At 58.1% G+C, this 15,841-nt stretch overlaps 3 protein-coding genes across 4 annotated transcripts; all 3 read right to left on the bottom strand.

Annotated features, from left to right (window-relative positions):
* Positions 1 to 1,035: 1,035 nt before the first annotated feature.
* MCRIP1 (MAPK regulated corepressor interacting protein 1) lies at positions 1,036 to 3,000 on the bottom strand. 2 transcript variants are annotated; one of them, XM_053994524.1, is made up of 5 exons: positions 2,833 to 3,000; positions 2,638 to 2,756; positions 2,444 to 2,542; positions 2,235 to 2,335; positions 1,036 to 1,432 (listed from the first exon to the last, which is right to left on the bottom strand). In XM_053994524.1, the coding sequence occupies exons 1-4, from the start codon at positions 2,838 to 2,840 to the stop codon at positions 2,271 to 2,273; spliced, it is 291 nt and encodes a 96-aa protein (XP_053850499.1). In that variant the 5' UTR covers positions 2,841 to 3,000; the 3' UTR covers positions 1,036 to 1,432; positions 2,235 to 2,270. The 2 variants fall into 2 exon arrangements, with proteins under 2 accessions (XP_053850499.1, XP_053850498.1); XM_053994523.1 differs by having other exon boundaries at positions 1,036 to 2,335; positions 2,833 to 2,999.
* A 211-nt stretch (positions 3,001 to 3,211) lies between these two features.
* Positions 3,212 to 5,132, bottom strand: PPP1R27 (protein phosphatase 1 regulatory subunit 27). The gene is made up of 3 exons (XM_053994522.1): positions 4,786 to 5,132; positions 3,655 to 3,805; positions 3,212 to 3,503 (listed from the first exon to the last, which is right to left on the bottom strand). Exons 1-3 carry the CDS (start codon positions 4,997 to 4,999, stop codon positions 3,380 to 3,382), a joined length of 489 nt encoding a protein of 162 aa, XP_053850497.1. The 5' UTR covers positions 5,000 to 5,132; the 3' UTR covers positions 3,212 to 3,379.
* Positions 5,133 to 7,416: 2,284 nt separating this feature from the next.
* Positions 7,417 to 15,693, bottom strand: P4HB (prolyl 4-hydroxylase subunit beta). Its single transcript, XM_053994521.1, has 11 exons — positions 15,491 to 15,693; positions 15,038 to 15,244; positions 14,138 to 14,271; positions 13,799 to 13,936; positions 11,512 to 11,616; positions 11,110 to 11,235; positions 10,671 to 10,871; positions 9,883 to 10,003; positions 9,496 to 9,677; positions 8,971 to 9,057; positions 7,417 to 8,446 (listed from the first exon to the last, which is right to left on the bottom strand). Exons 1-11 carry the CDS (start codon positions 15,645 to 15,647, stop codon positions 8,360 to 8,362), a joined length of 1,545 nt encoding a protein of 514 aa, XP_053850496.1. The 5' UTR covers positions 15,648 to 15,693; the 3' UTR covers positions 7,417 to 8,359.
* Positions 15,694 to 15,841: the final 148 nt, after the last annotated feature.

A 15,841-nucleotide genomic window follows, 5' to 3' on the forward strand; every position in this document is an offset into this window, starting at 1 on the left:
GAGCACTGTGTCCAAGGCACAGGGAAATAAACCCTGATGAGGTCGATTTTTATAGGTAAACAGCCTGATTTCTCTGGCCTGTGGCCTCACTCCTCAGACCCCTAACACCCACCACCTCCCCGTACCGCCTCACCATCCTTGCCCTGCAATTTGGCATCCGTCTTTATAAAAATCACCTGCTTATAGAATGTTTTTTGTACATTTCATTAGAGCTTGAGCAGCTGCTTTGCCTCTGGCTTTACTGTGCCCGAGCAGAGAGGAAAACAAGGCAGAGGCTGGTGGGGCTGCAGCAGGGCCCTCATGCCCAGGGACAAGTGGGGGTCCTGCACACCTGGGATGGCCCCAGATGGGTGCCCAGACAGGGGGGCAGTGCTGGGCTCCATGGCAGCTGAACAGCAGCCTGCCTGGACACAGGACACGGCTCTGGACAGGCTAAGGGCTTCGAGCCAGGGCAGCCCCAGCCTGCCAGGCTCCCTGAACACAGCACAGGACCCATCCCGCCACAAGAGTCAAAGGAGAGGGGCTGTGACAGTGCCAACCATCACTCCCTGCCCCTGCTGCCCACAGCTGCCTGTCCCCTACTGCCTGCAGCTGCAGGGATGCAGGGCCTGGGGTGGCTCCAGAGGTAACAGGGGCTGAGTTCCCATCTTGCTGTGCCAGAACCAAGCAGCACCAACAGCAATGTTTTGGTGATGGGAGGTAAACAGGGTCGTGGCAAGTGTCAAGATGCACTCAAGCAGAAATTATAGCAATGCTAAGTATAGCCTAAATGCCATTAAAGCAGGAGAGGGAAGAGGATACGAGGGTATTAATAGTCTCAACATTTAAATCCTGGGTGCAGCGACAGCTCCCGGGATGCTGGCTGCCCGGAGCGCTGCCCGGGCCCAAGGGCACCGTGCCACCGACACGCGGCACCTGCCCGCGGGGAAATCAACAGCCCCGGCCAGTGCAAGGCCAGGGCCCCTTTGCGAAAAACAAACACAGCCCCTGCTCTCTGCCCCCTGTCCAGGCTGCAGCACCACACCAAGGCAGCCCCAAAAGGACACCAGCGTTTATTTACAACACTCCTCAAGTGACATACCACAGAAAGGAAAGGGTACAGTACAACTCAAGGACTCAACAAAGGAAAGGAATTGGCAGCCCCAAGTCCCTGCAGCCCTCCCCACAGCCACTGGCACTGGGCAGGCCTGGCAGCCCCGTCCCCGCCAGCCCGGAGCACAGGCGGGCAGGGGGCTGCCAGCCCTCCCCACGGAGCAGCCCAGCAGCTCGGGTGGGCAAAGTTGACACCGTCACTCTCTCTGGCTCGGGCAAGGACGCAGGAACCATCCACGCAGTGCCAGGAGCGAGTGGCTTAAGGAAGCGCCCCTGGCGTGGTTCCACCACCTGCGGCCAGCCAGGGCGAGCTGAGGGGCCGGGTCTCTTCCAAGGGTATCTGGAAAATGGTGTTAGTACAAAACTGCAGCGTCGCCAGGGCAAGGAGCTCCTGAGCCTTGCTCCGTGCGGCCCCACGGCTGCTCCCATGGCCACTGTCTGCTGTGGGGCTGCAGGTGGCCCAGGTCCCTCTGAGCACCTCTCAGAAGCCTGGGGCTGGTGCTGACACTCCACCTCTCCCTCTGTAGGGAGAGGAACACCTTCCCCTCCAGCACCACAGGGACCAGGTCTGATCTAAGCAGGTAGAAAATGTGGCCTCAGATGTGGCCCACGTGCTCTGGCAGCAAGCAGCCCAGGCAGCAACTTGCTGCCACAGTGGAACTGGGAGGAGCCTGGCTACGGTCTCCCAGCCCTCAGCTGCACAGCGGGGCTGGACAGGGCTTGCCCCTGTGTCTGGAGGCACAGCAGCAGACTCGACTGTGCCACCTGCCCTCGGCCAGCCCCAGCAGCGGTGGAGCTTCGGTGCACAGGGGAAAGCGAGACCCCGTGCTGCCCGACCCAACAGCGCATCTGCCTCGGCCCTGCCCAGCCTAGCACAGAGGGCAGCGACAGGAGGGGAACAGGGGATCGGGTTGCTCAGCATGAAGTGGGGAAGGGCAGTTTGAGGCCAGAGAAAGCTATGAGCGGGGGGCTGGAATCCTTTGCAACAGGCTCTGGGCAGTCTCGGTGAGGCCCTGAGCATCCTCGACCTCAGGCAGCTTCAGAGCCAGCCCCAGAGCTGGCTGGCTCTCCCGCGGGCTTTTAGAAGGACAGACCAGAGGAGGAAATCAACACAAAATCTCAAATTAAATCTGCTTGAGGACCTCAGGAGAGCAGCCGACCCGCAGGGAGGACCCGCTTTAGGACTTCTTAGCATCCTGTGTGTTCCTCCTCTTCAGATCACCCAGGTCGACGGGTTTAAACGCTGCAAGGGAGACAGGAGAGACTCTGGGGGCAGAGGCAGCACAGCCGCCGCCCGGCGCGCACAACCCCCGGGCCGGCACAGCCGGCGCGGTGCCCCCGTCCCCCGCACCTTTCAGGCTGGGGTTCGGCATCTTCTCCACGTATTCCTCGACCAGGCCGCGCTCGGAGCCCATCTGGCTGCGCAGGTCGCGCTCCACGCACTGCCAGGCTGCCGGGACAGCGACAGCGACAGCGACAGGGGCCGCTCGCCGCGGCCGCCCCGAGCCTCCCGCGCCCCCACCCAGCGGCCGCCGCCCCGCTCACCCTCGTAGATGAAGCGCACGTTCTCCTCGTGGGCCGGCGTGAAGATCTCGCTGCCGGCGCCGGGGGAGCGCGGGCCGCCGCTCCGCTTTCCGTTGTACACCACCCGGGACACGGGCGAGCTGCAAGCGGAGCGCGGGGAGGGGGAACTGAGCCGGGCCCGGGGCCGCGCAGGGCCCGGGGCCGGGCGGGGCTCACCTGGCCATGTTGTCAGCGGCGCTCGGCGGGGCTCGGCGGGGCCGGAAGGGGCTCGGCGGGGCTGCGGGAGGAAGGCGAGGCGCGAGGCCGCGGTAGGCCGCGCGGCGCCCCCCGCCCGTCGCCGGGCAACGCGCGCCCCTCACCTGGGCCCTCCCGCCTGCGCCAGCCGCACAGACGGAAGCGCCGCAGCGCGCAGGCGCAGCCCCGCCCCTCCCCGGCGGCGGCCACACCCCCCGCGCCGGCCCTGCGCGCCGCGCTGGCCACGCCCCGACAGACCACGCCCTAATAGGTCACGCCTCTCGTGCCACGCCCCCGCCCGGCCCGGCCCCGCCCAGCGGCACCGGAGGCAGAAACCGGAGGCAGAAACCGGAGGCAGTAACCGAGATGCTTTATTGGAAAAGTACAAAGTGGTTCCCGATTCGCAGTACCGAGCGCTGCTGCCCGGCCGCCGCCCGGGCCCAGCCCGGGCGCAGCCCCGGTCCTCGGGCAGGCGCAGCCCCCCCGGCCCGGCCCCGAGCGCTCGGGGCCGCTTTTCGCCGTGCCCGGCTCAGCGCAGCGCGGTGGCTCCGAAGAGCTGCACCAGGTCCTCGTACTCGGGGTCGATGAGGTCCGAGGGTCTCTCCCCGTCGTCGGTGGTGGCCTCCAGGCTGGCCCCGAGCGACAGGAGGTACCTGCAGGACGCGGAGCTGAGCCGCCGGCCCGGGCAGCCCCGGCCCGCAGCCTGCACGGCCGGGACTGGCACGGCCCGAGCGGCCCCGGGGCAGCGGCGGCAGCGGGCGGCGCCCGAGGGGGCGCACAGCCGTCCGTCCCCACAGCCCTCACCTGGCGATGTCGGCGTAGCCGTCGCTGCAGGCCATGTGCAGGGGCGTCCAGCCGTTCTCGTCTCTCTGGTGGATGTCAGCGCCGTATTTCACCAGGAGCTTGACACAGTCCAGGTTTCCCGTCAGCACGGCTTCATGGAGGGCTGCCATGCCTGAAGGGACACGAGTGTTAGCCCTGGGCAAGGGCTCTGCACGCTGAATTCACGAGTTGTGCACAGCTCAGGAAAGGGCTGCAGGAGCTCTCCTTCTCAGGGAGAGGATTGTGGGGAAAGAAACAGACTGGGAAAGCCCGAGGAGCTGCTGTGGGCTCCTGTTGCCCTTCTGCAGCATAAATACCCTGTCTGGGATGGTGCAGCACCCATTGCCCCAGGTAGCCAGGACAGAGGGAGGGAGGGAGGCAGGGAGGAGGAACTGCCTCTTAGAGCCGCTGCTCTGAGTCCTGGACAGGACTCACACGGAGACATGAGAAGGGTCTCTGGCCCCATGCTCTGCCTGACTTTCAGAAGCTCATCACTAACAAAAAAACAGTATGGACAGAAAGAAGCCCAGGGTCATTTGAGCCTCTGTCTCCATGGCCTTGTGAGAGCAGAAGCTGAAGCCAAGCACAAGGAAAGGACAAATCTGGGCTCTGCATCAGCCTGTACAGATCAAGGCGTTCCAGGAACGGTTGGTGGTGAGGCTGTGCACGCAGAACACGAAGCTTTCCCCGAGTCCCCAGAGTCAGACATACAAGAGGGAGCAGTGCCTGCGAGAAACAGGCAGAGCCAGGAGCAAATGCAGATCCCCCAGTCAGGGGAAAGGGTGGGAGCCCCAGGGTCCTGCCCAGAGCTCACAGCCTGTGCTTGCTGCCGCCCTTCGAGGTCCCACCACACTGTAGGTGCTCCACGGTGCCTCACGGGGCCCCGGAGGCCGAGCTCCCCCTTCCCGCAGCATGTGCTGGCTGTGCTCTTGAGGGCGGACGTCGGGGCCTCGGCCGGGGGCTCTTGGGCCCTGCTGGGCACTGCTCCTTGCTAGTGAGGGGCCTGGCTTGCTGCAGTGCTGCCGAAGGTGGCCCTCAGAGCTCCGGTGTCCCTCACAGCCCCTCCGAGCCGTGCCGCTGCTCTCCCCAGCTCTGCCCGCCGGCAGCACTCACCAGAAGGGTAGATGGTGTCCAGCGTCACCTTCCTGGCTCGTATGAACCTGCCCACCTGCTCCAGGTCCCCCTGCTTGATGTGGTCCTGAAAGACGACGTCGTTGGGGAAGCGCACGGTGCGCGAGGCCCGGAGCCGCGGCGCGCAGCGGCCGTAGCGCGGCCCCACGGGGCAATAGTCCCTCGTGCTGACGGCAGCCTTCAGGCACAGCGGCATGGGGGCTGCTGCCACGCGGCCCGGCGCCTCGCCGCGCCGCTGCCTCCTGCTCTGCCCGTCAGGGGCCCTCCAGCTGTGGACGCGCGCCGGCCCCGCAGTGCCGCGCTCCTGCCGTGCCCCCGCCCGTGGCCGTGGCCCCTTGCCGCAGGGCAGTGCTCTCCTGCACTCCCTGAGTCACATGCAGGAGGTGGCACCTGGCACTTGCAGCTCACCTACAGGCCCTTGGCCCGGCACTGATGATTCTCTGGGAGCAGCACGTTATAAAGGCTCCCCCGGGCTATTTTGGGGACGTGCAGCTCATGCTATTTGCCATGATGCTTCGTAATCGAGCCGCCCAGGCCTGCAGCCTCCCACTTTTGGGCAGAAGTTGGTGTCTCATCTTACCACCCACCTGTTGATGTGCCCCATCCAAGGGGTCAAATCTACTCTTGCACGGGTAGCCCTTCAGGAGAGCCTGGAAGCAATTTCCCAACATCAAGCCCTTCTGGGGGAAGGGGCACGGGCACAACCAGCAGCACGGGGCACTGGCCGCTCGTGTCCCAGCTGGCTAGTGCCGTGTGGGTGTGCCAGGGCCGTGGGCACAAACACATCTGGAGCTGTCACCCTCCTGTAGCTGCAGGGGACAACTTGAAAGGAGCAGGAGGAGCTGTGCTGCCCAGCACAACTGTGACAGCACACAGCCCAGCAAGGAGGCACAACCTGAGTGTCAGATGTCCCCTGTGCCCTTGCGAGGACAGAGGTGCTGCTGGTGATCCCAAGACAGGTACAGAACCAGAAGCCTGCACTGCTGGTCCCTGGTGTTCCTTGTCCTACTCGAGACAGGGAAGCAGCTGCTGCTGAGGGCAGGCTACTGCAAGCAGGCTTAGAGGAACAGGAGAACAGCACCACCACCAGACAGCTTCTGCCTCTGGTACTCTCCAGCTACACTGTCGTGACCCAAAGCAGAACCATCTGCCACAGAGGAATCATTCAGGTCCATCAAGGGTTTAAACAACCACTGTTTTCTCCCATCAAAGTTTGGGCATGTCAGACACTGAAGCATTTTGTGCTCTGTCGTGCTGATGGGGATTGCCCAGGCAGGTGTGTCAGAAAAAATCCCTATGCTGCTTTGGGAGTCAGGGGTTTCACTCTGCCCCTCCTGCTGCAGACCCGTGCCCTGACCCCAGCAGCACGGTCAGCCACACACCTTACAACTCCTGCTCTTGTTTATCTGCTGGCCAAGGCATCGATCTCTTGGCCAAGCATCTGCTTGTGCTTAGATGAGCCTGAACACAGCACACGGCATCCAAGCTGAGCGCTGGGGACAGAACACTTCCAGCCTGCTTTCTTGGAACAGCAATTAGGCATGTACATCAGATGGCTGCTAAGCTGCTGCTCTGCCACAGGGAGCCTTGGGCTAGGAGAGGCATCTCCTCTAAGCCGAGCACAGCGGGTCTCTGCCCAGGAAGAGGAGAGCCGCTGCAGAGCTCAGACGTGGTCACAGTTAACTGTCTGTGCAAACTAGACCTATTCGAGTCCAATTCTAGACAGCATCTTTCAGTGGAACTTTACTAGTGGGATTCCCTTCCTCCCCACTCCCAAAGACAAAGCAGCTGTCACCAACCAGCCCAGGTCACCAGCACTGCTGGGTTTGTTGGGGTGCAGCAGTGGCCACTGCCTACCTTCAGTCACATGGGGACATGGCCTGGAGGGAGGCGTCTTCAAAGGTGCTCCCCCATGTAACTGCAGGTACAGGTGTCACACACACCTGGCTGCTGCTCTGGCAGGGACAGCCCTTCCTGCTGCCGTGGTGAGTGGGGGCCTGCTCAGCCCCAGCCCTGGTGCTGCTGTGCCCAAAGTTTGGGAGCAGCACATCGGGCTCTGCCAGGGCACAGCAGAAGGGTGGAGCTGGAGACAGACACAAGGGTTGTCCAACAGCCCTGGGCCACTGCTCCAGCACACATCCCACTCGCTGAGACACAGAGGTGCCCCCAGTTGTCCTCTAGCCTCACCACGCCCTCCCTGTGACATTTATAGCATGTTTTCTAACCAAAATACCTTCAGCAGCAAGCAGCAGGTTTGGAAATAGCAGCGTGGCTCACGGGGTCATGTGAGCCTGACCAGCAGAGCCGCAGCAGCCCCGGCGTGCCCCGATTCACTGCTCCAGAGCAATGTCCCCTCAGCCCAGCCAGCTGGCCCGGGGGCTGCGCGCTCTCAGAGCCAAACCACGGCTCGCTCACTCCTAAGAGAGCACCTGCACAAGCCCATGGAATCCAGGCAGGACATGAGCATTGGGGTGTTCTTTTCCTTTACTAATTGGAGAAAGTGACACACACCCCGTTGCAGCAGAGTCCCTTGAGAATCATCCTACAACTCTGACCTCCCCTTCCAGGGTAGGTTCAAATATTCTATGCTCTAATAAAGACAAAGAGACATAATAGTATTAAAATCTCAACTTTATTTGGCCATCAAATTCAGTACCAATGTTATTGTAGCAGAATGCTAAGAACCAGCCTGATGCAGCTCAGGCCTGTGAGGCACTCCCCTCAGTCACATTCCCAAGCCCCAGTAATTGCAAATGTCCTGTTTGATCTGTTTATCAGGCCCTCCCCCACCACCCACCTGCCGGGTCAACCCACTCAAAATAATTCATGAAAGGGATTGCAACTCTTGTCTTTGATCAAAAGGATGTCAACACAGCTGGTGAGCCAGCAGCCACCTCCACCCTCAGAGCCTGCCACAGCCAGTGCACACAGTATTCCACCCCTCCAGGAGTTTGGAATAGTCATCTCCAAGTGTCTTAAAGGAGAAGGGAAAGGAAACGTCTGGCTAGCATGAAGAGAAGCACCTTCACATACACCTTTCCCCAGGAAGCCATCAGCCTTCTGCCCCCACATATACTGAAGGCCAGCTCCAGGGAAGAACAGCTGACACCATTAAGGACCCTGCCAGGTGCAGAAATCAATTAGGGGCTTTAGTTTTAAAAGAAAAAGAGGAAGAAAAGCTGTCTGGAAGATGTTAGTGGCAAGGCTCCAGATTGTCAGGCTACTGAACTCCTGGTACCACCTCACAACCTCCTGCTGCCCAGAAGAATAGAGTTCTCCAGACAAAAGCTGTGTACAAAAAAGTACATCACAATAGAAAAAAGAGCCCAGCTGGCTGGGCTGGCTCCCTAGTGACAGTTCGCTTTTGAAAAGCCAAAAGAAAGAAAAGGTAAGTGTACAGACAAGTGAGGGTAAAGTGTTACTTTAGAAGCCAATCCCTGGATTTCCAGTCATTTACCTTCTGCTTTAAATCTTAATGGGTTTCTGACTCACTGGGCTGCATCACAGCAGCCAATTTAGTGTCTGATTTTTTGGGTGATGTAGATCAGTCTTCTCTTTACAATTCATCCTTTTGGAGTTTCTGCTCATCCTCATCACCTTCCTCAAGTTCAGTTTCTTCATCTGTCTCCAGGTCCTCCAGATCCTGTGGAGGTTACAGACAGCTCCTGGTTTCTGGCCCATGAGGCAGACCCAGAACCAAGCACTGAGCAGCACCCCTCATCTGGTCACTGCTGTCTGCTGACATGCTAACAAAACATCCAGACACTTCTAGCAAGAGCTTAGGATTCAGGACATTAAGGATCAGGAAGCCCTGGAAGCTGGTACCTGTACTAGCCTCCACACCCCCTCCCTCCCCAGCAGGTGGGAGTTTCCAAGCAGATACAGCGATATGTGGCACCATCACACAGCCCAGTTCCAGGAGCTGAGTGCCCCAGCCGTGCACACCCACAGGGTGCTCTCCAGAACAGGAGCCCACGGCAGGCCCAAAGCCAGCCAGGCTGCACGAGAACAGATCACACTGATCTGGGCACTTTGTTCACCAGCAATATCCTCTCCTGACATGTAACAACACAGGGTCTTATTTGGGACTGAGGATTCAGGCACAGAACCAGATCTGACCCATGCTCTGTTCCCAAAGGCCCGGAGTACTCTGCTCACATTACTCACATCATCAGCTGCTGCCCCATCCTGACCGCCGCTCTCCAGGAATTTTTTGAAGCCTTCTAGTGTCCTCTCCCCATTATAGTCAATTACCTACACAGGGAAAACACAAGGATGCTGGTTATGGGCACTACAGACCCACACCCCTGGAGAGGAGAATTCTCTTTCTGAGCAACAGTGAACATGCCAAGCAAAAGGGAATTTAAAAATTCACCTTCACCCATATGAGACGAAGGAAAACAGCTCAGCCACTAGACTTCAGAGATCACTGCGAGGAAAGAATAGCCTGCAGATGAGCACACTGTCCTCTACGCTCCCTCTTTTCCCCATTCCCACTTCCCACTGCCCCCCAAACTCTTTCCCTACAGCCCAGACCCCACAAAGGGTCCTGGGTGTCCTGTAGACTTGCTGTGTTCCATCCCGACAGAATGCAGATCCCTCCCACAGGTCTTGTCCAGAACACCTCGAGCGAGCAGCTGAGCATTCCCGTGCTCCCTGGCTAGCGCTGCGCCAGCCCGGCTGCCTGCTTACATTTCTGCCAGAGCCTGCAGGGAAGAACTTGAGTGTGGGGAAGCTGTGGATTTTCACTGCCTCCACTTCGTTAGCTGTCGAGTCCATCTTGGCAATGACAATGTTCTCGTGGTCCCTGTAGGTTTCTCCCAGCTTGTCCCAGATTGGGGCCAGCTGCTTGCAGTGACCACACCATGGGGCATCTGTTAATTACAGAGACAGGGTTGCACCAACAATCTAACGAGGTACCACTCCTCCCCAGCCAGACAGTTCTCATGCATTTTTGCAACCAAGGCACTGCTTTTGGGGTCCAGACTGCAAAAGGCTTTTCCCCTAATCCTGGTCACACAGTGTTTTAGCAATCCCTTCACACCAGTTACTTGGAATGAGCTGTAGAAAGATACTCACAGAACTCCACAAAGACATTCTTATTCTCATCAAAAGCAACTTCTTCAAAGTTCTTCCCAACCAGAACTTTGACAGGCTGCTTGTCCCAGTCTTCAGGAAGATCCTGACTCATTAGGTGGGGCTGGAATGGAATAAAAAGTGAAATTCATACAAACTGTTTGCTACATAGCTACTTGGACTCATCATGCAATCACACATCCTGGAAAACCCAGGTTTCACCATCCCACTGGTGCCTCAGTCACAGGCTGTAAGCAACCAGAAAAATCGGTCACCTCCTCTTCTCCCACAGAGAGTCTCCTTCCCACCCTGACCCAGCAGGAATAGCAGGTGCTGTTGTGCAGAGAGTGACAACAGAGCTCTGCAGGAGGAAAGCAGCACTGCTGACAGCCCCATTCCCAGAGGACTGGGCTTTGCTGCACCCCCACTGCTGGCTGAGCCACACACAGCCCCTCCAGCAGACGGGAGCTGACAACTCTTTTCCCTGTGCCACAGAATTCACACCTTCCACAGACTGCTGGCAGAAAGAGCAACTGGATAAACAGTACAGTCCCCACAGGGACAGCACAACTGCTTGGCCATGCCCAAGTCCTTCTACCTGGCTCACTCCCCTGCAGCCTCCAGGCCCCAGCAGCTTTGCCTTTCATTCCTAATCACAAAGCCCATGGGAAGTTCCGTTTCCATGCAGAAGATGGAGGGGCTTTTCCAGCTGGCTCTCCAGCCCCTCACAGGGAGCATTTTTGTTCCCTCTCAGCTACCTCGTTCACCACCAGTACTGTTTATTCACATACCTTGATCTTGCCTGCCAGGAATTTGTTACAGAACTCTTTGATCTTGTCTGCCGTGAGCTCATCGGATTCAGGTTTGTATTTGGTCATTTCTTCCTCCAGGGTGATCAGACGTACAGCTGGGCACTCTTCCTTCTTTAGGCCAAAGAACTCCAAAATCCTCTGGTTGTCACTGTGGTCACTGTCTATGAAGATGAACAGGATCTTGGGAGGAAAAAAGGGAAAGGCAGGAGGTGAGCACGAGTACCTTGTAGCTACTCTGACACTTCACACGCACGCTCGCACCAAGTGTAGCTCAATTGGCTCTTTTCCTCCCCTGTCCCAGATGAGAGAGCTGGCTTAAAGTCCTCCTGCACAGCTGCTCCATGGATAAAGACAGTGCTACACTTCTCTGCAGGCAGTGGGTGGTCTCTTAGCTCATGATCCAAGAAATCCATCTCACCTTCCCTTTGAAGTTCCCAGCTGCACTCTTGAAATTGTCCAGCTTCCCTTGATAGTCAGACACACTTTTTGGTAGGAAAAGCAGAATATGAGTCTTGATCTCTCCTCCAAATATTTTAGGAGCAGTCTGAGGAGTAAAAAATAAAGTTTATTTTTGGAAAAGAGGCAAATCAGTATCCAGAGCAGTTTAACTCCACTATGCTGACCAGCCCACAGCAGCCTCCAATACTGCAGGACTGCTGTGCACAGCAAGCTCACACCCCCTTCATTCTGTGTCCTTCCCACTCCTCCACACCCCCAGAGTCAGCCCCACAATAAAACAAAACATGCAGCCTACAACTGGACCTTTGCTATATTCTTGCAGCAGCGATGGGAAGGCCTTGTCAGATATCTAAAGACCCACCTGCTCAGTGAACTCTATGACCAGAGGCAATGAATTAGACTTGATGAAGTTCAGCAGATTATCTTTTGTGAGATCCCCTTCAAAGTTGTTCTGGCCTTCATCGAACTGCAAGAACAGACATCCTTCATTAGAACACTCGTGCATCCCACACAAATCTCTCAACGCCTTCGCACTGGTCACTGCCCCAAGGGATCTCAGCTGCACTCATTCAGAGCAGACTTCCATCTCAACAAGATCTGGATCAGGGTGTCCATTTTCCTTGCAAGCAAAGCTTTAAATCACCCCCCCACCAGAAGGTAAGCAGCAACAACAGCCAGGTTTGATCTCAGCCTTGCTGTGCACCACTGTGAAACCATTAATGGTGCAAGCCACCAAGAAGGACCCTGAGCAGCTGCCTCCAGCCCTGCAGCAATCAATGGTCAGAGCAGACACTGCAGCCAGACAGTGCTGGGAACATCTGACAGCAAAGCCCGCAGCAAACAGACTTCCTCAGCTCTGGGGAATTCATTCCAGTCTCTGTTAGGGACAACAGCACATGTTGCACATCACACTGGAGGTGCCAGGTCCTGTTCTACAGGGCCATCACTCGTATCACCCCGAGCAGGATTCCCAGAACCCTCTGGCAGCCTGAAACAGGAACAGCTGCACAGGGCCCATCAAGGTTAGAGGGAGGATGTGCAGAAGGGCACAGCAGTGCCCTGGCAAGGCCATAGTCAAGTTGTTGACAGAAGGAAGAGTGTGGACTCAGATAACCTTCTGTTGAGGGGAGGCATACCAGCCTCGGTGGAAAAGCCGAGGAAAATACGTAGCATCGGAAAATAACTCTGCAAACACTTTGAGGAGTTTTGCAGATTGCCTCAGCGCCATCAGACAACTGTGTGAGGGCCTGTGCAAGTCTGGACAACTCACACAGAGTAAGAGAAGAACAATGAGCCAAACCCTCTCAGTTCAGACCCAACCAATGGTATAGAGCAAAAGCCCAAAAACAAAATAGGCCGTCAAGTTCTCGTGCCCTGGTGTTTGATTACTGTGGGTGCTCCTTTTCTCCCTGGTTTATAGTAGATATATCCAGGAGCTCCCATGGCACTGCCATGCATTGCACAGGAACAGAGGGGAACCCCAATGGCTGGACAGATCTAGGCTGCTTCTTCCACAGAGCCGAGCACTCCTGCCCCACACCAGCCTGGTCACTCCTGTTCCCAACACACACAAAAGGCTGCCAGGCCCAGAATCTGCCCAGCCCAGCAGGACCCAGAGCAGGGCACACAAAGCTGACCTACAGAGCTACTCATGCAACAGCACACAACTACCAAATGAGACAAGAGCAAAGCACTCCTCCCTTTCCCCCCATTTTGAGCTCATTAGCCAGATATTCCCTCAGCCACATTGACCTGAGGGACTCTGACTCAGAATTTAAGTCTACAAACTTCCATCACCATAAAAAACCTACAGTGTCAGAGGTATAGTATAATAAAACTTTTTTTTCAGGTGAACAAAAAAAATCTTGTGTTAGGTCCAGCTGGGCAAAGTCATGATTGATGATATTACAGGTTTCGTAAGTCTGAACCCAAAGCACTTTGTCCTGCCTCACAGCACCTCTGGGTGAGGAGCCACCAAGCCTGAAGAACCTCTTCTTGTCTGCTCAAACTTGGAAATTCATCCCAGTGACAGGGATTTTCATGCTTCCATTACTGCATTTGTGATTCTGCAGGTAGCCAACATCCCTCTGCACATAATCCACTGCCCCAGCCCAGGCAGATGGAACTGCAAATCCTCTCAGGAGCTTCTTTGGAATCCCTGCACTGCAGAACCCACAGCAGTGAGACAGAGCAGCTCTTGGACACAGCAGGGAGTGACAGCAGCAGAGGCCAGCAGTGGGCAATGAAAAGCAACTCTGCTAAGACACAACCAAAGAGCACCACGGCAGCCAGAGCGCTCATCTACTGTTCTCTTGGGCCAGTCCAAGACTGTGTGACCACTGCTGCACTGCAGAGAGCTGAGGAAAAGGGACGTGAGTGAAGGAACCCAAAGCCCAGCAGCTCTGAGAGAACAGCACAGGGCTGGGAGACTGACACAGCTGCACACTGTGGGCCCCGGAGGCTCCCCGACCCCACAGGCTCTGCTCTTCCTCCCCAGGCTCTGAGGCCCAAGAACAGCTACCCTAGCAGCATGGGGCCTTTGCTGTTTCGTCCAGGAACGACCTTGTTGGAGTTTGACTAATTAAAGAAAAGGAAAGAGACAGCAGACCCCAGTCGGTGTGGTGCTCAGGCTTGGCACCAGCCAGTACCTTCTTGAAGAGGATGACACTGTCCTTACTAATCTGGTACTTGGAGAAGACATCAGCACTGGAGGAAATCCCAAAAGGAATATCATCCACAGTTTCTGCTGCCAGCAGGAACTCCTTTGCTGCCTCTGATGCCAAATCCTGGAGAGTAAAGAAAGGTGTCTCAGAGGGGCCACATCACCTGAAGCATTCACACCCCAGGGCTCAGCCCGAAGAACTGGAAGATCAAGGAAGGCAAGGCAGCCAGTATTGCGTAAGGCACAGAACCTTCCCCAGCCAGGAGGAAGCAGGGAAAGCCCTGGACACACACAAGAGCATCTCCAGTGGAAACACAAACTCTACCTTGAAGAAACCAATCACCACCACTTCACTGGAGTCCACCAGTGCCTCCGCAGCAGCCACATCAGTCAGGGTGGCCGCGGCCGGGCCCGTGCGCTTCCTCAGCCAGCTGACGATGTCATCCGCCTCCCTGCCAGCTAAAACCGGGAGATAACAACGCGTCACTTTCCCCCAGCTAAGCCCAAGACCACAAAACCCTCAAGCTTTGAGAGAGCAGACCTTACAGCAGCTAGTCAAGAGATCAGCAGGACTCAAGATCTCATTTGCGCAACTCTTTCCCTTTCACTCGTGGTGTAATTAAGCTTATCCCTAATTGATAAGTCAAGGTACAAGGGACTCCCAGGAATCCAGTCTTCTCTCACCTCCTGCCCCCATCCTTAAACTTTGACCAGCAATGCAACACTTCTCCATGACCTCAGTATTACTTATGCTATTACAGCACCTTTTCCTTCCAAGATCTCTATTCTGGATGCTACCCTCTGTTACCAGCACTGTGTGGCCTGGCTTAGCTGAACTCTGCCTTGGCCTTCCTTGCAGCGCTCTCACACCCCGTGTTTGCCTCCTCACCCAAGGGCCCAGATGTGTTTCCAGTTCTGGGTACTGCACGGCTTGAGTCAAGCCACACAAAAAACCAAGCTCGGGTCACTTTGCTTTTCTACACAAAAGCAACTTCCTCCACTCTCGCTGACCTTAGGGATCTCTCCAGAGGGGGGCCATTAAAGGCTGGCCTGTTCCCCACCGGCCCAGCACCATTCCCAGGTCGTTGTCACAGTGGACCTTGTCCGGGCACAGCAGCACAGCTCCGGCGCGGGGCCATGTGCCGGGACCCGGCGCCACGTTGCTGCCCTCTGCACCCTGGCGGCGCATCCAGACCCGGTTCACCTGCGTGCTGCCCCTCCTCACCCGTGTACTCCTTGGGCGCAGCTTTGTCGCCGTTCTTGAAGAACTTGATGGTGGGATAGCCGCGAACGCCGAACTGCTGCGCCAGCTCCGACTCCTCCGTGGCGTCCACCTTGGCCAGCCGGATTTCCGAGCCCTCCGCCTTCAGCTTCGCCGCCGCCTTCGCGTACTCGGGCGCCAGCGCTTTGCAGTGCCCGCACCACGGGGCGTCTGCGGGACGGGGCGTCAGCGGCGGCCGGGCCTCCCCGACTCCACTCCCGGGCGGGCCGAGGCCCGCTCGGACTCACGGAGCCCCGGGGCCGGGGGGCCGCGCAGACCCCGCGCCCCAGCCCAGCCCCGCACCCGCCCGGCGGAGCCCGTCCCTCGCGCCTCTCCCCTGCCCGACCCTTCCGTCCCCCAGCCGCGCCCCCGGTCCCCGCCCGCCCGCTCCCCCCGGCCCGGCCCCGCCGCGCTCACAGAACTCGACGAGCAGGTATCGGTGCTCGGCCAGCGCCTGCTCGAAGGAGTTGGCGCGCAGCACCAGGACGCCATCCTCCTCCTCCTCCGCGGCGGCGCGGGCGGGCAGCAGCAGGGCCAGGCAGAGCAGCGGGAGCAGAGCGCGCACCGCCGCCATGGCTGATGGCGGCCTTCGGGACGGGCTGGGACAGACGCGCGGCCGCGGCGCCGCCTCCCCCTTATAAACCCGCCCCCGCCGCCCGCTGCCGCGCGCTATTGGCTGCGCCGCCCGCCCGCCATTGGCCGGCACCGCTGCCCCGGCCGCTGCGCGCCGCCCATTGGCCGGCGGTCCGGGCACGCCCCTCGCGCGCC

Source organism: Vidua macroura, chromosome 19, assembly GCF_024509145.1.
Source record: "Vidua macroura isolate BioBank_ID:100142 chromosome 19, ASM2450914v1, whole genome shotgun sequence".
NCBI lineage: Eukaryota > Metazoa > Chordata > Aves > Passeriformes > Viduidae > Vidua > Vidua macroura.

Bases quoted from the DNA above. Each gene is read 5' to 3' on its own strand.
- MCRIP1 (XM_053994524.1), bottom strand. The intron at 2,543-2,637 runs GTGAGCGGGGCG...CTGTCCCGGCAG, and splicing joins CGTGCGCTTCATCTACGAGG to CCTGGCAGTGCGTGGAGCGC. The intron at 2,336-2,443 runs GTGCGGGGGACG...TCTCCCTTGCAG, and splicing joins GCCGAACCCCAGCCTGAAAG to CGTTTAAACCCGTCGACCTG.
- P4HB (XM_053994521.1), bottom strand. From the start codon at position 15,647: ATGGCGGCGGTGCGCGCTCTGCTCCCGCTGCTCTGCCTGGCCCTGCTG. The intron at 14,272-15,037 runs GTGAGGAGGGGC...TCCCGGTTTTAG, and splicing joins TGCGCCCAAGGAGTACACGG to CTGGCAGGGAGGCGGATGAC. The intron at 13,937-14,137 runs GTAGAGTTTGTG...TTTACTCTCCAG, and splicing joins TGGTGATTGGTTTCTTCAAG to GATTTGGCATCAGAGGCAGC.
- PPP1R27 (XM_053994522.1), bottom strand. From the start codon at position 4,999: ATGCCGCTGTGCCTGAAGGCTGCCGTCAGCACGAGGGACTATTGCCCC. The intron at 3,806-4,785 runs GTGAGTGCTGCC...GTGTCCCTTCAG, and splicing joins GGACACCATCTACCCTTCTG to GCATGGCAGCCCTCCATGAA. The intron at 3,504-3,654 runs GTGAGGGCTGTG...CGCGTCCTGCAG, and splicing joins GGCTACGCCGACATCGCCAG to GTACCTCCTGTCGCTCGGGG.